The sequence below is a fragment of the Ochlerotatus camptorhynchus genome, unplaced genomic scaffold (assembly GCF_037179485.1).
Source record: "Ochlerotatus camptorhynchus isolate MF236.1 unplaced genomic scaffold, CSIRO-AGI_Acam_v1.1 ptg000062l, whole genome shotgun sequence".
Classification (NCBI taxonomy): domain Eukaryota; kingdom Metazoa; phylum Arthropoda; class Insecta; order Diptera; family Culicidae; genus Ochlerotatus; species Ochlerotatus camptorhynchus.
In genome coordinates, this window is record NW_027040552.1 from 5,749,236 (window position 1) to 5,772,484 (window position 23,249).

The 23,249-nt window shown below is 37.3% G+C and overlaps 2 protein-coding genes across 5 annotated transcripts in view; one reads left to right on the plus strand and one right to left on the minus strand.

Moving 5' to 3' along the window:
* Positions 1 to 23,249, plus strand: part of Tusp (WD40 superfamily protein Tusp) — a 259,763-nt gene that overhangs the window by 70,834 nt on the left and 165,680 nt on the right. The window lies entirely within an intron of this gene.
* On the minus strand, positions 1,587 to 18,048 carry LOC135717578 (uncharacterized). Its single transcript, XM_065239714.1, is given in 5 exon segments — positions 1,587 to 1,675; positions 1,718 to 1,918; positions 16,870 to 17,011; positions 17,077 to 17,216; positions 17,283 to 18,048. Coding segments are annotated over 5 exon segments (666 nt in total). The 5' UTR covers positions 17,377 to 18,048.

A 23,249-nucleotide genomic window follows, 5' to 3' on the forward strand; every position in this document is an offset into this window, starting at 1 on the left:
AATGTGATTCATCTGAGAGATGCAAAGATACTACACAGGGAAAGCCTGCGATGTGATTCAATAAATAATCTGGCACTGGACATCGAACGAAGCACTAGATGCTAACGACACGACCAAATGGGAGGAGCTTCGGTCTACTACTGTACGGACGAAAGCAACAATTAAGGTCATATCAGCTGAAGTTCTTCCTCTTTTTACGGTTTTGTCGCTTGTCAATCGGACATGAAAAAATAATAATTTTTCGAAAACTAGACAATCATGCCCCACCCATTTTGGGTATTTTATCATACACTTCATCTGCTGTGCCTTTCTACACTAAATTATGCGTTGTATAGAAATAGCCGGTAGAATATCACTGTCCACCCATACACTTAGATTTTTTTGCCGAGATGGGCACCACCGAGCAGCTCGGCATTTTATTTTGATGGATCTCAGTGACAAACTTGCCGAGATTAAGCTTAATTTGCATTATTTTTTCTAAGTGTGTAAACAGAAAGTCCATGAAGAGAATCGATCAAAATCACTTTCACCCCTGCTTCCACGTTTGGTTACAAGATTACAAATCTGGAGAGCATTTTGTGTGGTCATTGGGGGCGTGTGGTTCTAAATATGGCGATGAGTTTGCAAAATGTTACGCAATTGCATCCTCCCTATTCGCACACGCCCGAAGATCGGAGGCGAATGCCACTTCGACTTGTTTCGTCTACTAACGACTCTCTGATGACAGTGTTGGGGAAGCAGCAATGCTACATCAACATGTTTCGTCTAGAAATGAATCTCTGATGACTGTGTTGGGGAACAGCATATGCGTGTACGTAATTAGTAATTAGTGATTTGTTAGTTATTCTGATGCTTTTGGTCAATGCTTAACATTTACCACGTTTTAAATAGTTTCTTGTTAAAAATCAACAGTTGAAAGCATTTCTACCGATGCGTGGAAATATTTCTGATCGATTTGTGATAAAATTATTGAAATTGGTCCAGGGGCAGCAGAGTTAGAAACGTACAAAATCTTTCATAATTTCGTTACATGTTCCATTTTCGGTTTTCACAAAGTGTACCCCCATGTAGAAATCACAGACGTAGTCCTACGTCAAAAAAAATTAAAAGCTGATCGATGATTTCAAAAAAGACTATTGGATATGTTTTCAATATTTCGTAGAATTTTTTAAAGTTAGTAGAATTTTTTGAAATTCGTTTAACTTTTTTCGATTATCTTCCTCGAAGCAAGCAGAAGTTCTCTTCTTCCAATTTTAATTTTATAAATCACTGAGTGGTGAAGAAATGCACTCAGAGAACAGGTGCTACACTTTTTCGTCAATACAAATCGTCAGAACGGATACCACACTTCTTCAGCGGCAAAAGCGCTGCAGACAGCGAATCGAAAGCGACCGCAAGAAAATCGCTGAAAAACTAACGAAAAACGTCGTTTTGCCGCGTTGATTTGAGCACTCCCATAAGCCGCCATGCAAATAAAACGCGGTGAATTTTCTGCCGCGAATAAATTGCGCCAGTGTGGGGGAGCCGTAATATGCCGATGCACGCCGCCGCTGCCTTTGGCGATCAAAGTCATCGGCGTCACGCCACTACGCCGCCGCCGCCGAGGCAAAAATGGTTTGCACGCCACCGCCACCGATGAATGGTCTATCCCGAGCAGGAACGAATATCTCGATACCTTAAATTGGTATGGATGAGCATGACATAAGAGGTAATATACCAAAAAATATAGCGGCGCCGGTGGTGTAGTGGTAAGCGTGATTATCTCTCAGCCCAGCAGGCCTGGGTTCAATCCCAGTCGGCGCCGCCGTAACTTCAACGGTATCAATCGGATTCACTTGATAGTTGAACGCCAATGACATGTTTTGCGCTTCAATTTCTGGTCCTTTGCTAGCGTGCAGTGTGTACATCTCAAAATCAACTTGGCAAAAGATGGAAATTAGTTGAAAAGTCAAAATTATATTTATTACATACTTACACGTTTCACGTTTTCCTAGTCCGATATTGCAGGCGTTTCCCAAGACCAGCGCCACGATGGCTATGAGTAGAAGTAAACAAAGCTGGACCTTCATGACTAAAAATTTGATCGATTATGCTTGCTCCTCGGAACGAATTTGACTGACGCAGCTCGACAGCGGACGTCAGATTAAATGGCACATGTCACAATTTGCCTCGACTCATGATAAGATAATGTCAATTCGTGGAATCATTGATCGACTGGCATTCGTGCTTTTTGGTTTGAAGCCGATGAGTCTACGAAAGTTAGACATGAATTATAAGGAAGCTAACTCAAAAAGGAAAGTTCTCTCCAGATTAACGCACGGCATGAAGTTTTCACACCCGCTTATGGCAAGACAATTTCAAAGAAAAGTTCTAATCATATGTAAAGATCAGTTCTAGTTCTAGTGATCACAAAAGTCAAAGCAAAGCTATAGTGTTCAATGAGTAAATTTAGATGGAGCTTCTAGGCTTAGGACCTTCAAAAACAAGCTCAGTGAACCTCAAAGTGCAGCTGAGGTATGATATGAAAGATAACGTTAAATTACCTTCGTAGACTGTAGAGCAGTAGAAGGTTTCGGTTCCCGATAAGCTCTACCAAAACGAAGTACATGATGAATTTAGACAAATACGAAATTGAAAATTATTGCTTAAACGGTTACATATCGAATCCTAATAAGCTTCTCAAAATTTGAACTTGTTTGGCTAGAAACTGACTGACTGATAAATCCAAAGTTTTTGTTCGATGCCATCCCGAGCAGGATAAAATAACTAATGAATACATAATTCTGATGATACCTAAATTTGGTGTTGATAATATCAAAGAATAATACCAACAAATTACATGCAAAATACTTTGTAAATTACAACAATTGATATTGGGGTACCAAAAGAATACCTGTGTGGTATTGTTTTGGTATTGCATTATCATAATTTGGCATTGGAATGATATTGTGGGATCATTGTTTTGGTATTTTACCTCTTATGTCAGGCTCATACATACCAATTTAATGCCAGTCATGGCCAGTGCTGTGTTCCTAAAATTTGAGCTTAGTAGTCACACCCAATATTGACCAGCGAATTTGATGGCGTTGTTTCACATAGTGTATTTATCTAGTTTATATAGTACGTTGCAAAACATTTTCACTTCATCGAGCAGCACCGTACTCTACAGGTGACGAAGTCCCTTTATCCTTTCTTCTTGAAATTATGATTAGTTTCTGAAAGTTCCGTCAACATTTTCCAAGCACCATAATTTGAGTTTTTTTTTTATTTATCTTATATCTATCTTACTTGAATTTCTCCTTATTTCAGGAAAAACCTTGAACAATTTCTAGAATTTTCCTAAACATTCGTGGACAAAACTAAGTTTCCAAAACTACCAGTAAGAAGCCCTTACTGCGCTAACCGAAGCAATGCCGCAACGGACTTTTGTTTCTGCGAGGCCCCCTTCTTAAGTCACAAGTACAAGTACTTTTATCTAGGAAACTACGTGAACTCAACTTTGCTACTTTAAGCAAAAGTGGAATGCCAAACTCCTCAAGCATGTGTGCGCTGCAATAATGCAATCGTTGCTACGCAAATATTTGAAATAAGAACCAGAGATGTTTGTGCTGTTACAACTGATGTTACCTTTGAAAACCTTAATATGTAGGCAATACGTTTTTCTGTTTCAGTGCCACGTTTTTACGTTTATAAGGTTCTAGCTATTGATAACGAAGTAGTTAAGTAGTTAACAATTTTCATGCTCAATTGTGTCTGTGCTATTCGAAGTGATTCAGTACTTGTTGAAGTTTTTTTTTTGCAGTAATTCAGTACTTTTCAAACTGATTCCGAGATTTTCTAAAGTGTTTCAGTAGTTTTCGAAGAGATTTTGAACTTTTTTTTTAAATGATTCTGTGATCCCAAAAGTGATTCCGATTTTTCTGAAGTGACTAAATATTTTCTGAAGGGATTCCAAACGTTTCTGAAGTTATTACAAAGTGATTCAGCTCTTGAAGAAGTGATTGCAAATTTGAGAGAATTGATACAGAACTTTCCGATGTATTTTTTAGTTTTTACGACAGCGATTACAAACTTTCTGGAAAGATTAAGTATTTTCCAAAGAGATTCAGATTTTTTTTAAGTCATTAAATACAATCCCAAGAATTTCAAGGTTTTTCTGAAGTGATTCATTACTTTCAGAATTGATTTCAAGCTGTTCAAAAGTGATTCAATTCTTTCTGAAGTGATTCAGTACTTTCGGAAGTGATTACAAACTATCTGGAATTATTCAGTACTTTTAGGAGTGATTCCAAACATTTCTGAAGTGATTCAGTGCTCAGTGATTATGAACATTCTGAAGCGATTTAGTATTTTCGAAGTGATTTCGAACGTTCCTGCAGTGATTATGTGCATTCCTAACTAATAAAACTATTTTTAAAGTGGTTCTGGTCTCGCGGAAATGATTACAAACTTTCTTGGATGATTCAGTACTTTCTAATGTGAATCCGAAATTTTCTGAGGTGATTCAATATTATCCGAAGAGATTCTGAACTTAAAGTGGTTCAATACTTTCCGAAGTGATTCAGTACTTTCTGAACTAATTCAGTACTTTCCGAAGTGATCATAAACTTTTTTTCTGAAGTGATTCAGAGCATTCCTAAGTGACTCAATTATTTTCAAAGTGAACTTTCCGCAATGATTCAGTACTTTCCAAAGTGATTTCGAATATTTATTTAGTGTTTTGGGTCTTTTCTGAAGTTATTCAATACTTTGTGAAGTGATTCTCAACATTTCTGAAGTGATTCAGGATTTCCTGAAGTGATTCCAAACTGTTCTGAATCGATTCAGTACGTTCAGAAGTTATTCCGAACATTCCTAAGTGATTCAGTAGTTTCCGAATTGATTGAAAACATTTCTGAAGTGATTTAGCACTTCCGAAGTGAGTCTTAACTTTTCTCAAGTGATTCAGTACTTTCTGAAGTGATTTAGAACTTTTCATTAGTTACTCAGTGCTCTCTGAAATGATTCAGTACTATCCGAAGTGATTCCGCATGTTTATGAAGTGATTCAATTATTTTCTTAAGTGATTCAGTACTTTTCGAAGTGATTCCGAACTATTTTCAAGTGATTCAGTGCTTTCTGAAGTGATGTCGATCTTTTTTTATATGATTCCAAACTACTCTCCCATACCTCCCCGTGAAAGAATTTTGAAAGCACCATCATGTCAAAATTTCTATCTTACGCCACTAAGTAGAGCCATCTTTTGTCCGCCAATCAGGATTTGCACCGTTAGTGGTTAACCTCAATCAGGTGAACTTTTTAACAGTTCAGTAGTATTATTTAACTTTATTTATTCCCCCAATCAGAGGCGATGATTGATTGTTTCCGTTACATGTTTATCAGGCCACAAGCCATTTCACATTTATTATTTTGTCAATTTTTCTCCAAACATGTTTACCTGAGGTAAAAGCCATTTTAAACTTAATATATTATTTAAAAAAAAAATTCCTGAACGTAAGGGGCGCCAATTACTACAATTTTAAAGTATTTCATCAATTTTTAAGAATATTTTTTTCTCCTGAACATGTCTACCAGGGGTCCTAGCTGTTTCTAATTTTAAATTTTTTTTTTAATTTTCCAGATTTATCATTTTCTTTAAATTTTTCCATGCACATGTATATTACGGGCGCTATCCTCTTTAAACTGAACGGTTTTAATTATTTTAAACATGCTCATCAGGGACGCAATTCATTTCAAATATATCCTTTTTAAATGTTTTTTTCGGAACGTGTTTGTCAGGGGCTATATAAAATTTGAAATAGCTAGGGCTAGGACCCCTGGTAGACATGTTCAGGAGAAAAAAATCTTAAAAATTGATTAAATACTTTAAAATTGTAGTAGTTGGCGCCCCTTACGTACGCGCCCCGCAACACTTTTCAAATTTTACGATTTAAGTAATTTTTCTCTGAACTTGTCTACCAGGGACGCTTGCCATTTCAAATTTATTTATTTATTTCATTAAATATTTCTGATATTTAAGCTTACTTGATGCTAGTTTTTTTCTTATTTAATATTTTTTAAACTTTTCGTCGAACTTGTTTATTGGGGGCGCAAGTGTTCGAGGGAACTGACTTGGATGCAGTGTATTTTTAATATTTAACATTTGCGGTGAGATTTTGCTCTAATTGGATTGCTGTATTTTACCTATTTTGTAAACACTTTTTCGGTTTGCAGCTAAGTAGACTACCCGCGACTACCCACAACCACAGCACTGGTCATGGCTACAAATTGGGACCGCAACAATGTTTCCCAGTGCCTTTTTACTTCCCACTCGGCAGTTTTCAGACCCAAGTAACAAATCTAGAGCTGCTTGGCTATATTCAAAATTTATAAAGGTTTTATTGCAGCTGCAACCATTACCTACAGCTTTATCACGGTCATATACAATGCAAGTCATGAAACATTCTTATAGCTATCTACAAAACCCCTATAAAGCTAATTAAAAAACCTACCGATGCTAATGCTATTTTCACTTATGAAAGGTTTTATGATTGCTTTGAAGTATACAAAAAAGTAATATGAATTGCCCTTATAAAACCCAAAAATGAATCCTTTTGTTGCTTTATAAGTAAGCGCAATAAAACTAGTTGGCCATGAAACAGTTATTTTAAAACAATTATAAGCATTCAGTTGCAACTTGTCAGAAATGTAAATAGGTGGTTTATTTTTACAACATAGAAAAGAATAAAAACTTTCCGGTACTTCCAAGCGGAGCGCAAAGAAAATCAACAAAATTGTTAGCATGAGCATGAAAACATTTCATGTATACGTATACGCGACGTAGTGTGCGTAAGAAAAACGTCAGCAATCTCCATGATTCTTCCGTTCTCGCTCGCATATACATGGGGTGACACGGTCGAATCTTATTCGAAATACATGGAATGGTGACAGTCCTAGGGCAAAAAGGTTGAAATCACGCATAACTTTTCATAAAGGTTAATGTACCATTCAAAACGTTTCTAAATGTTTGTAAAATTCATCGGTTGCACCCGTAGAATAGGAATATACATTTGCCCTCAAATAAAAAAATTAATTCAAGCTGAACATTGCATTAGGTCCTAAGTAATATTGACAGATTCGCTTCGTCGACTTTCTCTTTGCATCCCCACGGTCATGCAAAGACATTCCCAGGTATTTTCAGCGCATAAATCGATAAAAGAAGCTTTTATCTAGCATCCAATACGACAAACACATCAAGAAACGGTTCTGTGAATAAGTTATTAACGAAAAAGAAAGTCGACGAAGAGAATCGATCAATGTTACTTATGACCTAATGCAAAGTTCAGCTTGAATTGCTCTTGTAAAAAGAAAATAGTTCTCGTAATAAAATCATGCATTATGCTTTTCTGTTCTGCTTTCATCCCATGCACACTGGGCCAGGAATGCAACCTAGCGGAGCAAAATTAATAACTCCGAAACCAAGCATTTCCGCGACTTGGTGTCTTCGGCAAAATTTCTCGTCATAATAAGGACCATCTATTGACATAAACAAATAGTTCAAAACTCTTCCGCAAAGATGGTGTCACAATCTAACTTCTTTCCCTGACGTTTTGGAGATTTGATGTCTTAGGCAAAGTTGTTTATCTTGTGTTATCACTCGAAAACCGTAGGCTGTGAAGTTTTAACGTATTAAGAAAAGTTGTTTATTTTATCAAGATAACCAACTTTGACAAAGTCGTGAAGTCTTCGAAACACAAATTCAATGCATTAAAAAAAGTTATAGAAAAAAATCATGTTGCACTAAAATGAAGAAATCTAAAAAAAAAACACCAAAATATAGGGTTACGGTATGTAATGTGGGTCTAGTCCTTTCATTCGGCCTATCACGCAAATAAATAATTAATTAAGGAATATTACACAAAAAATAAGGAAAATATTGATCACTGATGGTTGATAAATGTGTACCACACACAAATCAATTTATATCACAACATTTCAATACATTTTCAGCTCTCGTAAGTAATAAAACTGGTTGAGAATATCACAATGTTCGGAGTTTTTAGCCGCCATGACTTATAAGGTTAAGATGGGAAGGTTGACTGACGATCATCAAATGGCCTGATTATGGCATTTATTGATTGGAATTACCTGATAATACACACTAGACGTAAAACTTACAGTTGCTGTTTGAATATTTTATGTTTATTTTAATTGTTTAACAACGTTTTCACAAGTAAAACATGGACCCAACTTTAGGGACACATTTCTTTTCTATGTTCCTAACTATGGCCCATGAAATTCATTTGACAGCATATAGCAATAAGAGTAACGTCAACAATGTTGTTTTGCATTTGGATGATAAGGAACGAACAGGAAGGGAGATTTTTTCTGCCAAACCTGTATAATGAACATCACAATGTTCTGATTTAGATATTCTGCGGTCAAAAGACGATAAGCGAAATTTTTAATTTTTAATTTTTAAATTGAGTGATTTAATGTAGTTTTCGTAAAATTTTCTCTAAGAAATGTTTTGAGGAATGAAGAGCATTAAGTTAACAGTGATAGTGATAAAAAAAAATACATCAGAAAACGTTACCAAGAGCGTTTTTTTGAGGATCAAACAAGATAGGACGAAGTTGCATCCATAAATAGACCCAATTTGGGGACAATAGACCCATATTACATACATTTCCCTCGTGAGTTATTGTCTTAAAAAAAGTAAGTTTTTCAACTTTTCGTGGTTTCTGATAGCAAACGACATGATAAGCATATCTAAGCATACCATTTAGCAGTAGAATATCGTTTGCAGGTAAATTCATTGATGAGTTATGATTAAAAACGTAATCGATGGCTGCATATTAGACCGAGGTTAGGGACGTATACCCTACCTCTCTCAAATTTTGATATTTTGTTTATCGAGTATTGCTTAATTTTTGCTGAAAATGTCAAAATTGTGTTTTTTTCTCGTTTTTTCAACAATGTCCTTGAAATTTGAAGCTTAATCCAGTATGTTTCTTCACAAAAGCTATTTATTTAATGTATTTGCATAAGAGAAAAATATAACATTATAAAGCTGTAAGCAAAAAAACTGAAACAGAAAAAAAAAACCATATTTTCGACATTTTTTTCTTTAACTCCATATAACTTGGAACCAGTAGACAGTGGAAATTTACCGTCTTTGAAAGAGCTGTTCATTTTATCAAGATAAACAACTTTGCCCAAGACATCAAGTCTCCAAAATGTCAGAGAAAGAAGTTAGATTGTGGCACCATCTTTGCGGAAGAGTTTTGAACTATTTGTTTATGTCAATAGATGGTCCTTATTATCACGAGAAATTTTGCCCAAGACACCAAGTCGCGGAAATGCTTCGTTTCGGAGTTATTAATTTTGCTCCGCTAGGTTGCATTCCTGACCCAGTTTGCAATGTAAGCATTAGACATTTTAAGAAATTGCGCTTGGTGTTTTTCTTGCCTGCTGTCCTCTGTCGCCAATTGTCATTATGAAAATGCCATTAGCCTTGGAATAAAATCCTAGAAATTTCAATAAAATAATGGCTAAATAAGAGATCCGAAATGATTTCCAGTGTGCATTGGTATGAATTTATGTATTGAGATCCATTTTCTGTAAAATTAAGGTGATTCCATCAAATTCATTTGATTTCTGAAACAATCTTTTTTGTTAACTTGAGTTATTTTGGAGGCGCATTTATTTAACGCTCATATTATCTCAATATACACGATAACATTTCAAGCGCATATGTTTTGGAACTTCTAAAAAGTAATATATTTTCTTTAAGATTTTCACTAATGTCGCCATGAAACTAAATTGATTGCATGGTGATCTTGACACCAACACTCAAACCTATTTTTACCGCTAAAGATTTCCATTTGGAAAAAAAAAGTTTCAGCAGAACAGAACAACAACAAGCTAATTTATGGCGGTTGCTTTGAAGCCAATACAAATTAAATTGGCTTTATAACTGATTTTCACCAAAGCGTAATAAAACTGCTTGGATACAATATTACCCTTATAGAGGCTATGAGAACCTTTTGTAGAGTATGAGGCTTCCTGACAATAGGTTTTAAGACAGCTTTATTATGATTCTCAAACATGCTTTATAAACCTTATCAAGAGTGGTCCACTAAGCTGTATGACGATCTTATAGCGGTTATCAAAAGGTTGTGCTGGAGCTATTAATTTTATTGACGGTTTTATGAAATTGATCTCAATAACCACTAATAGAGTGCAATAAAACAAGAAATGCTACTTGGGAGAGGCCTCTACGTTTGTCAGTCGGAGGCCAGCGAATGTTTGTAGTTACGGGCTTTGAGTTCATTTACTTTATCTCGGACCGCAGTTCAGTAATCGCAGTCGTAAGTGTGCAAAGAGGAGATTTATCATCGGCCTGACAGGAGATTGCACGGAAATGAGAGTTTTCGAATAGCTTTGTCGCACATCTAGAAAAGGTTTTACCCCTCTTATAAAGAAGGGTATAGATATCACTTGAAAAACCGACTATCGATCCGAGGCCCGGAGGGCCGAGTGTCATATACCATTCGACTCAGCTCGACGAGATAGGAACATGTGTGTGTGTGTGTGTGTGTGTGTGTGTGTGTGTGTGTGTGTGTGTGTGTGTGTGTGTGTGTGTGTGTGTGTGTGTGTGTGTGTGTGTGTGTGTGTGTGTGTGTGTGTGTGTGTGTGTGTGTGTGTGTGTGTGTGTGTGTGTGTGTGTGTGTGTGTGTGTGTGTGTGTGTGTGTGTGTGTGTGTACGTGTGTATGTGTGTATGAGTGTTTATGTAACGAAATGAATGCGCTCACGTTTCTCAGCAACCGCTCAACCGATTTGGACAAACTCGACGCCAAATGATAGGTCTTGGGGTCCCATTGAACGCTATTGAACGGTTTTGGAATCGGTGAACTGGTTCCGGAGATATGGCCGGAATAAGATCCGGTGAATATGGGCCTTCACGCTAGATTTAACGGAAAACGTATCAAAACAATCATGCGACACATCAAATTACTACAGAATTCAAAAATAAGATCAATGCAAGTCGTGTTAAGTGTTCCAGACCACATTGGACACACTTGGACATGTTCCGGGTACCCCGGGGAAGTTGCTTGAATATGAATTGAATTAAAACCCATTAAATCACATTAAAATACGATGATAAGGTGATTGGTAGCCTCATCAAATAGACTACACCCGGATATATTCCGGGTACCCCCAGGCAGTGGCGTAGCGTCACTGGATGACACGGGGGTGGGGGGCTTTGTCACTGATAATGACAATAAAATAAATAAACTTGAATAAGTAAGAAGGGTCTGATCACACCATAGGTGGATAAATTCGGGTTTTTTCTTGTGGTCGTGGTTGATAAAATTATGTTTTTCGTAAACAGCGTACCATAGCATACCTTCAAGGATTTTGAACGTACCTTGCAAATTTCTGCTGAATAGACAGGTGATTTTTCAATAATCTTCATTAAACCTTCTAAAACGTTCACCAAACTCTTTAAAATACATTATATGTAAAATCTAACTTCGGATTCCTCGGGAAATTTTAGCCCGGTTGGACCCAAAAAACATATTACTTAAGTGTATTATGCATTTAATAATTTAACTTAATAATTTATAATTTAATTTTTATGATCATTTTAGAAAATACGTTGTTTTGTAAATATTTCGGGGAATGCTGAGAATTAAATCTTCTCAAAATATAAATCCATAAAAACATGAGTTGCCTTGAGGTACGTTCAACCTGTACCCATACAGATTGATAATGTTTGTTTGAAGATATTTAAAAATGCCATCTCCTATGTTTGTGGGTTATCTACTTTCAGGGGTATAAAGAATGTTTAGCTGGAGGTAGGTATTCAAGGGTATTTCGATATACTTGTTTTAAAATCACGTTTTTGGTAATTAAGTAGCGTATAATACACTTAAGTAATATGGCTTTTGGGTCGAATCGGGTTAAAATATCCCGAGGAATCCAAATCCAAAGTCAGATTTTACATATAATGTATTTTAAATAGTGTTTTATAAGTAAGTATGGTAAACCTTAAAGTTAGAAATGAACCTCAAATTCGGAAGGTACGCTATTGGTACACTACATTGCACACTGGGCCAGGAACAGAAATTAGCAAGACAAAACCTCTAGCGCATTGGGTTTGCATTATATTGAAATGGTGTCTTTGGCAAAGTTTCTCGGTTTAACATGCGCCTTCATCTGGTAATGGAAATTAGTTCCAATTTTATCCGCATAGATGGTGCTGCGATACTAACTTTCTTATTTCACATGCTAGAGGTTTTGTGTCTTGGACAAAGTTGTAGAACATTAAAAAATATAAAAAAAAAAAATACCGAAGAATTTAAAGTTCTAGGTCTTCAAACAACAAAGATATAGTGAATATTGTAAAATTTAACTGAAATTTACGTTTTTTGTACTATTTTCCATACAAACGACAAATCCTTCTGTTCGTGCAGGCGACAACTACTACCTCTACCCTTAGCATATACAATTTACTGTACCAACTTATAGATGTCACTACTTAATTATGTTGTATACTGTAACTATTCGTTATTGTTTCTCTGTCATGTGCTATCCCTGATATGAATATAGTTTAATGCCTCCGCCATGGCAGGACGGCCAATAAATCGGTCTGTTTCAATTAATAATCACACAACGTAGAAAATCGGGTCCTACCGTGCGCGATCATATGGTGCCGTGACCAGGATAGCGCGAACAGTATTAAAAGTGATGTGATCATCCGACTGCATCGATCCCATAACACCGAACACTTTTTGCGATCAACACCAGTCAGTGAGTGCAGTGCTATGGATAATTCAAGTACGCTACCGGCTACGATGGTGTGGCTTTTCAAGTAGCCATCTAGCAGAGCATCCCGCTCGGATCTAGCTCATCATCCAATACTGCTGCAAACGGCTCAATATTGGGCTAGAAGCGGATGCTCTATAACAACGGGCAAGTGTCTACGCTGGATATTCGTCAGACTGCATGACTGGACTACCGTACTTTCTTCATCGGTCAACAATGGGCAACAAGCTGATCGTTTTTCATCACTGTACGTGCAAAGTCATCAGCAGATTTATTGTCATCAAATGAAATAAAAAACGTTGTTTTTTGGGGGGGAGTATGTTCGTGCAGGCGACAACTACTACCTCTACCCTTAGCATATACAATTTACTGTACCAACTTATAGATGTCACTACTTAATTATGTTGTATACTGTAACTATTCGTTATTGTTTCTCTGTCATGTGCTATCCCTGATATGAATATAGTTTAATGCCTCCGCCATGGCAGGACGGCCAATAAATCGGTCTGTTTCAATTAATAATCACACAACGTAGAAAATCGGGTCCTACCGTGCGCGATCACCTTCCTTTTTAACGCCGTGTATCTTTTAAGTCGGATAATTTGCAAGTTTTAAGGAAGAGTTCCCAATGTTTTGAGTCGATACAAGCGAAATATTAGCCAAAATAGTGATAATCCGGTTTCTCGAAAAGTAGCAAGTTTTAGCAAAAAGTCATTTACTTTCTGAAATGTACCATTTATCATCAATCAAATGTGAAAGTTTGCCGGACATATAATTTTATATATTTGAGATATCTGAATTCATAGACTACAATGTTTATTCAAGCAGCGTTCGCCAACGCACGGCTTGCTGGCTGCATGCGATAGAAACGATGGAATATGTCTCTTATGCTTCGCTAGCTGCACGTTGACGAACGCTGTACTAATGTATGCACAAAGCTTCTTCATGTATATTCTCGAACATGTGTGCTTGTGTAATGAGATATCTAGATTCAAAGTAATTTTTTTTTTAATTCTAACCACTAACTGTTATCTTGCATTGTCGATTATTGCAACAGCATTTGCACGGGTCCTGGAAATTGCTTTTTCTTGGTTTGAGGAAACTGTTTCTGCACTGTCATAACCGGGTCAGAGGTCAGCAAAAGTCGATGGAATACGTCCTCGATTTTTGCAAAACGACTGAATTGTCGAGGATGGTACTCCCGATATGTTCTGATGGATTTGTTTCGTCACTCTTGCGCCTCTTCGGATAATAAACCAATCGAAATATCACAATGGCTTATGATTGACGGGCCATGCACCAAGACCCTGTGTACCGTAGGTGACAAAGTGTAAAAACTATAATAATGGACTTCTGCGTAGGTTTCGAATACTTCGATTTCAAGCTTGCTAGATAGCGCACACAGAATTGTAACACATCAACGAAGGATATCCTTCTCAATTCCTGTAATTCTTACCGTTGTTTCTGGATTCTGAAATAATCATCTGGCGGTGTTGCCATCATTACTATACCTGATGAAATGAAAATGTATTCGTAATGTAAGGTAACAAGACGATAAAACGAAATTACCTCCAGATGGTAACGGTTCACTTATTCTCAGTCTTATTTTCTTGAACTCTTCTTTTATTGTAAGATCATTTTCGCACAAAAAATCGCAAAGCATCGTCAGCAGTAAATCATTCGATCTCTGGTTTTGTTCTTTGGCTATCTTCACAAAAAGATTTTTTTGGTCTTCCACCTACATTTTTCTTTGGGTTATCGTCCTGAACATTGAAGTGGGAATCCAGTCATTTTGTATATTTTTGGAAAAAAACAAACGCTTGTTGCGGCAGGGCTTGGCATAACGTGAATCAAAGTCTGCTTTTAGAAATCAAAGCGATTTGTGAAAGGACTGTTCAAAGGCTTCACTTTCGGGACAAATAATTTTCTTTTTCACATGCGATGCCAGATCAACGAGCGATATTTTTTTGAAAAATAATGTCACGATTTCCCGAACACTCACGCTGCATACTTTTATTTTCAATAATGAAATAAATACCTTCTGAACAATTTAAAATAACCTACCTTATGCAATAATTATCAGTTATATACATCAAAATAACACAAACTATAATCCACCGGAAGAGTCAACATTACTTCGAAATAACAGAGCTTCCGTTTTCGTACTTACATTTTCAGTTAGTCAATCAGTAAGCAGTACATGTGTATTCTCATTTCAACATTAGATCAGTGCACGAAGATTTGCTGCACTTTTCTCTCATCCGTAAATGTTGACAGTTTTGGCTTCCATTCGTTGCCATCTCTTTCACTCTGAGAAAAAAATTTTGGAGCTAAAAAGCGAGGTTAGGGACCGTGCACTGCTCTATCAACTATCATCATCGACTTTTGTCACACGCACACATGTTCTAGAATGAACATGAACATGAAGAAACTTTGTGCATACATTAGTACAGCGTTAGCCAACGTGCAGCTAGCGAAGCATAAGAGACATATTCCATCGTTTCTATCGCATGCAGCCAGCAAGCCGTGCGTTGGCGAACGCTGCTTGAATAAACATTGTAGTCTATGAATTCAGATATCTCAAATATATAAAGTTATATGTCCGGCAAACTTTCACCTTTGATTGATGATAAATGGTACATTTCAGAAAGTAAATGACTTTTTGCTAAAACTTGCTACTTTTCGAGAAACCGGATTATGAAAATCATGGTAATTTTCACTATTTTGGCTAATATTTCACTTGTATCGACCCAAAACATTGGGAACTCTTCCTTAAAACTTGCAAATTATCTGACTTAAAAGATGCACGGCGTAAAAAATGAAGGATTTGTCGTTTGTATGGAAAATAGTACAAAAAACGCAAATTTCAGTTAAATTTTACAATATTCACTATATCTTTGTTGTTTGAAGACCTAGAACTTTAAATTCTTCGGCATTTTTTTATATTTTTTAATGTTCCAAGACACAAAACCTCTAGCATGTGAAATAAGAAAGTTAGTATCGCAGCACCATCTATGCGGATAAAATTGGAACTAATTTCCATTACCAGATGAAGGCGCATGTTAAACCGAGAAACTTTGCCAAAGACACCATTTCAATATAATGCAAACCCAATGCGCTAGAGGTTTTGTCTTGCTAATTTCGGTTCCTGGCCCAGTGTGCATTGGTAAAGGTTTTAAAAGGTTTGATGAAGATTAGCGTAAAAAATTCATCTTGAGATACCTTAAATCACAAGAGAATTCATCTATTACTTCACATCATATAATACTTTTTTTTCGGAATTTCTATTAGTCAGATCTCACCATAGGTGAATTAATTCAGGTTTTTTTTAAATCACTATGGGTCACATACAGTCACCCCAGTATTGTGGGCCAGCTACTTACTATTATGGGTCAGTCAGTTTTGCGTGTTCATCAAATGGAAGTGGCCAATAATTGTGGGTGACCCATAAAACTGGGGTGTCTGTAATTATCTTCATTTGAGAAGCTTTGACAGAAAGCGTATTTAAAAAAATAAAAAGTTGTTGATGCTGGAATAAACTTCAATATTTAAGCTGATATGACGCTATTTACTCAAATGTCAAATATTCGACCCGTTAAGTTAAGTCCCAGCTATTGACAAACATATTTGATGACCTATGGATTGTTTGCAGTTGACTGAGTGTATTTTATTTAACATACAATCGCTGATTGTATTTGATTCAATCTACGCAATTTGTGGCATCCCTAGGTTCATCTCAGGTCTGGAGATCATAGATTCATAGGTTAGGGGAAAAATCGTCTGAGGTAAAATAAATCTGCTGAAGTAAAACCATACCAATTTTTGACCTATCCTTGATCCAAATGACCATGCAATCAAGATTCCAACAGTCCGGTAAAAGGGACTGTAATTCATTAACACGCACCTTTTGGGATTTGAGCTATTTACAACCGATCCTTGATTTTGGGATAACATTTAAAGAGATAACTTCGTGGTGTCCAATAATTGATCTTGAGTTTATCCTTCTTTTTTATTGATTTCCTAGACTTCTTTTCATATGTATAGTTTCATCGTACTTTATTTTCCTCAATTCCCATAGTTAACTCCGTAGATGGTGGCAGTTCCATAAAGTTCCAGAACCGGCTGTAGACTGCTTACTCTTATATTGAAACCCTTCGTCGGGTCTTGAAATACTGAATGACTATACACACAACCTTGCTGATGAGATAAAATAAGTATAAAACCTCAGAGGAACTTCATCGAAATAAAAAAAAATACATTACCGGTAGCGATGCGGTGACGTTGACGTATGTAAGTTTAATGTTCTCCACCGGACTGACTCGGTAATCAAAAACTAATGACATGTTCTTAGGCTCCAGAATGGGATTGCTCCGAGCGTGGAGGGTGTACAGTTGGTGATCAGCTTAAGAAAAGTGGGTTTCAGTTGATTATTTTCGTTTGACTGACTTAATTTGACATGTGTACTTACAGTTTGCCAACTTTCCAAATCCTATATTGCAAGCGTTACCGAAAACGATCGCTACGCAGGTTGCGAGCACTACTAAACCCAGCTGAATGGTCATGGTGGTGAATGACGAATGATTGCTGTCGTTTACGTTTATTTCAATTTTATTTGCCGTTTTCTGTTGTTATAATGCATGTTCTTATCTCCCATTTTGAACAATTTGCGATAAGATATGAACGATTTTCGATATATTTTCACGAGTTTATCTATTTTGGTGGTGTGTATGTCATTCAGTAAAGTCAGAAAATCGATATAATATATTTATTACCAATAATTAATTGTAGATTGTGGCATTCGCGTAAACAGCTTCACTGTAGCATTACTGGAAACATTCACTTGAAAGGTCTTTTTTAGATTCAAATGATAAGGCATAACAAAATTGCAACGTTGCTATAAAAAATATCATCCGCGATTAAAACACCTTGCACAACACTTTGGAGTTTCCGTTCTGAATCACCTCTAGAGCAGATGTGCGAACCTTGACGAACATCAATTCGACGTTATCGGTTGGACTGACTTTGTAATCGAAAACCAACGTCATATTTTCCGCTGCTGAGACCGGCCCCCTTTTTGCATGAAATACATCCACCTCATTAGTCACCTAGAGGAAACGGTGGTTCACGCTTATCTGTATTTGATATGGATCGTATCTTACGAAATTGTCGCTTTCCTAATCCGACGTTTCTAAGACCGAAAACTAGCACAAGCAAGACTTTTCATCGTTGTTTTGGTAAACTAAATTATCCTTCTATTTTGTTGAGAACGCTTCGATTGCTAGCCCAACAGTGGACTGCAGTGGAATAAATTAAGTTTGTTCTGTGATGAGAAATTACACTGTGGAAGTGAAATGCATGTAGTCAGACTCTCTCCACATTTCGTAAATAAAAACAATAAACTAACAGTCCCGAGCAAAGTAAAATATCAAATTGATATCAAGTTCTATTACCCGGTTATCACTTTTTGATAACTAAATATGTTATCATTATGGTTGAATTAACAGCCAACATAACAAAAATGAAAACAAAACATTGCTCGTTGGATATCACAAAAACAACTAATTTTGTTATCATTGATAATATCTTGATAACAAATTCTGTAAGCCATACAAATTTATTTCATAAATTTCAAATCATGTTATCATTTTGATATCAAAGCCTTACGTTGATAACTGAAATATGATATGGGATTAAAAGCACTATTTTTTATTGTTTCAATGCGAATAATATTAAAAGTTTTGAACTAACCTTGCATCATTAATAAATAATAGTGATTTTTTCATGATAACAGCTGATAACAAAATTGATCAAGGCTGATAACTAAATAAGTTATGCGATAACAACTGAAAACAAAATGATATCTGGGATAACAAGACTTGTTATCTAGATGATATCGGGTTGTTATTCTACTTTGCTCGGGAGTGCTACTCGCAGGTTTTGCGTCTGTACATAAGCGAACCCCACACGTATCAATATCCAGTGATCCAGTCATATTTATGATGTGAATACAGAAATGCTGTCAATGTCGATGTATTGTCATCAATATACAATGTAAGAAGAAACGCACGGTCAGCGTTGGCATGTTTTTGTATACTGTACACCGCTTCAATGTAAAGCCGGTAGACAGCGCATCGGGCGGATGTATCCACTGGATTGTTCGTAACATCAATAAGCTGGTCATCCTGTTAATTTAGAGTCTTTGCTGTACTGCACAATTTCAATAACATTCAGTATAGCTATCAGATCATGTTTTGTTTAGCTTCGCACTCTCGTTGAGTACTTACGTGAATCGAGAGCTTCCGATTCGTTGCAAACTTAATGTGATCGGTCATAAAGCGGGAGATGAAGGTTCAGGTGCGTAGAAAGGTTTGGAAGCACGGGCATTATTTGTGGCGAATCATTAAACCCAATTCTTCTAGTCCGAATGCCATAAGATCGTGGATACCTGGTATACCCGTGGTCCATCCTCATTATGCCGAATTTTGAACGACTAATTTGTCAATAAGGCATAAGTTTGTAGCCGCCAAAATCGGTCTACTAGAGCGTTCCGTAGATTGGTTTCAAAACTAATGGCTTAAGCGCCACCTCGACAGAGAACCACTTGTCGTTCTTGGATGCCCGGCAAACTCAAACCACAGGGCGAGGTCAGTTTATTGCAAAAAATTGGAAAGAACTAGTAGACGTAAAAAGCTTGTAACTCTAACAGGATACTACCTCCAACCGAATGGAAATTAATCGTCTACCTACCGTCTATCTACCGGAGCAAACGTACTGTGGCAACCTATTCTCATAAAAAAAAAAAAAAATATGCTGATAGTCCCACCTCTTACCCCTACAAAGGTTTGAGCTGGAAGATTTATCTTTAAGATAATTAAGTATGACAACAATATGCTAACTGGTTACCAGTGATGGGAAAAATCGCATCGCATAACGTTCAATTTGAAATCATTTACAAACATGTTCTCGTAAATATTTCAATCTCAGTAATCATATCTATGGAGAGTAACGCATTCCCGTAAATGAAGGAGAGAAAGCAAAGGAAAGATAAACATATGACAGCGATCATTGATGTTTTTGTTCATGTGTTGGTTCATTCCTACAATGCATTCATCGTTTTATGATAGACAGACAGAAGAATCGTTTATGAATGCATTCATTGATTCACAAAGATTGTTTACAAAACATTCACCTGGATCGTTCAAAAGTTGGTTATGTTAATCTCGGCTTTGTTCACTGCTATTTGGATTAATTTTGCGATTTCAAGGTGATCGCACACGGGCAGAACTTCGTTACGTTGTGTGATTAATTGATGGTGAAAATAAAACACGGTTGCTTATCGGGCCATCCTGTCATGGCAGAGGCATGCGAACTATTGAATTTATTTACGATCTTACAATAGAACAGTAGGCATGATAACACTACGCTAGCGGCACTTGTATGTTGATATGAGTATTTGGGTAGGGTAGTTGCAAACGTTTTGTACAAACACAAGGTGCTATTTGATACCAGTGTGATATCACAGTACTTTTCGTTATGAAACTGAGCTAAAATGAAACGACGATGCACTCAGAAATACACCATGCTGCATGTCATTCAGCAGGATGGTGGCAAGTTCTGCTGCAAGGCTGTGGAATCATGCGGATACAGGCAGGACACACTGATGCCCGGTAATTTCAAACGACACTTATTCAAACAACATGAAGCTTTAGTACTATAACTAGCACACTTCCCCTGTTTTGTTACCAAACAGTTTCTCAAGCATCCCTCATGTCTTGATATCGCGAAATTAACGATTTCCGTATTTTACGTCTCGCAGGGGTCTCAAATAACCTCGTCAGGCACGATATTAGCAAGCCGGAGGCTGCGGGTTCGGTCGAAGGAATGTTTCGAGTTGAAAGCCTAGAAGAATAGCATTTGCGAGTTGACTTCTATTCCATTCTACACACAAATTTATTTTCAGAAATTTGTTTAACGAATGATTTTTTTAGAAAGCAATCCTATGACTCACATGATTTCCGGAAAAAAGGTCCACGAGAACGATCGTGGTTGGGGCATTTAAACGGAAACCGAACGCCTCAGTTCGAGATGAGGCTAAACAGTTGCATGTGAGCAAGAATATCGTGCAGAATACCAAAACTCGAGCGGGACTACGTACGTTTAAGGTTTAGAAGTCCTCAAACCGTGACAAGAAACGTAATACCGTCGCAAAAATCCGTGCCCGGAATTTGTACGACTAGAAGTTAACGAAACCACACTGCTGCGCTGCGTAATGGATGACTAGACATATGTGAAGGCGGACTTCAACCAGATTCCAGGAAACCTGTATGTGACTGCCAAGGATAAGTGTAATGTTCCTGAGAACCTCAGAACACATAAGATGTCGAAGTTCTTAATTTGGCAAGCGATTTGTACATGCGGAAAGCGGAGTACACCTTTCGTTACTGCAAGCACCGTGAATGAACAGGTGTATTTGGAAGTGTGTCTCCAAAAGCGGCTTCTCCCTCTCCTGACGGCTCACGACGGTCCGACGATCTTTTGGCCGGATGTGGCATCATGCCACTACACGAAGGACGTGCTAGAGTGGTATAAGGCGAATGATGTCGATTTCGTGCTGAAAGATCTGAACCCCCCAAACACTCCGGAACTACGCCCAATAGACAAATACTGGCCATTATGAAGGAGCACCTTCTAAAACGACCTAAAGTGGTGATGAATGTAGAAGAAAAGAAGAAAGCATGGGTTAATATGCAAAAAAAACTGTCGATTCTGACGTCGTGCAGAGCCTTATGGCTGGGGCTAAGGCCAAGGTTCGCACATTCGGATATAAAGGCGAAATAAATTTAATGAATGATGCCAAAACTAACTTTAACAGTACACCCTAGGCTACACACTTAAAAATAACTAATTTTACGCGAGACGGAATCCATCTTTGACATAAAAGATGAGACGTAAACAAACATGTCATGTAATATTAAGTGCTCCGAGACTGAAAAGTTCGTTACTCGACGAAAGGTACGTTTGCTTGAGCTATATTTCGCGTCTGCTATGACTCAAATTTATGTCAAAATTGACGCTCGTATATGTTACTCTCAGAGCACCTAAATTCACATGAATTTTTCTAAGTGTGTAGTTTTTTGCCTGCTAACTCTCTTATGCTTTTGGCAACAAAGTGATGCAAAGTGAATTTTCCTGAAGTTTGTAGAACTTCTCTGAAAGTTATTGAATTTATCTGCTTCTTTGGAGGAACTTATTTCAAGTTTGCAGAACTTTCCTAAAATTCGCTACAGTTCCCTATAGTTCGCAGAATTTCCTAGAAAGTCGCTGAACCTTCCTGAAAGTTTCCTTAGACAAAATAGACAAATCTTTGGCAAGCGTAGCTAACCTCATGCAAGTTAAATTTTTGTATTAAAAGGCATTATCGGTTAAACGATTTTCAAACCAATTCGTCATGGTTGCCAGAATTCATTTTCGATCTCGCCGTTGAGTCAAACATATCTATTTATGATTTTTTTTTAAATACAAGCAAATTTTCCACCCCTCAGGATGTTTTGGTGGCACCTTCGCCACCTTCGCCACCTGCTGAGTACGGGACACAACACTTTCGGATACCTACTATCTCCTTTATTAGTCTTTTTTAGTTGTCATTCAGTGTGGACGCGTTTTTAATTTGCTCGTAGCCACGTGCGTTTTCGTAGTATAGCACATTCTTTTTTTTTGCGTGCTCTTTGTTTTTTATTCTTGTGTGTTATTTTTGTCAAAATGAACTGCGAAATTTGTTCACTGGAAACTACCGTCGATACGGAATTGTGGAGCTGCATCGGGTGTGCGCGCTCATTTCATGCCGCCTGCGTGGGAGTCTCAGTTCAACGTGGTTCTCTACGGAAAAGGGACAAAAAGATTGATGTTCAATCTTACGTGCTACCGTGCTGCAGTTCTTGCCAAGTGCTCGTCACGTTGGAATTTGATCTTAGATTGCTAATTGATCAGCATAAGGCCTTCGAAAAACAACTGGATACCAACACGCAAGTTTTGCATCGACTTGCAAGCCAGAACGAAAAATCTGATTCAATTCTCGAAGCGATCGCAGTCCTGGAAAGTTCACTGTCCACCTTAATAGAATCGGTGTCAACTGTAAATAACAGCACAACGTCGAAAGTAAAAAATGCGGTGTCGACATTGTCGCGCGGTCTTGAAGTCAGCTCTTTAAACAAATCCGATGAGGTCGCTGGCATTAAAAACCACCTGACCTCATTATTCAATATATCCATGGAGACGATGAGAAACCGCATCGAGGACTACGTTCGTGATCTTACGGGGGATTTGTCACGTGAGCTGACGAAAATATGTGATGAAGTGACAGATTTGAGCAGTCTAACCATGGACATGGCTGCGCAATGCACTGAACGGTGTTCTACTTCAAATGTGTTGACTGGAG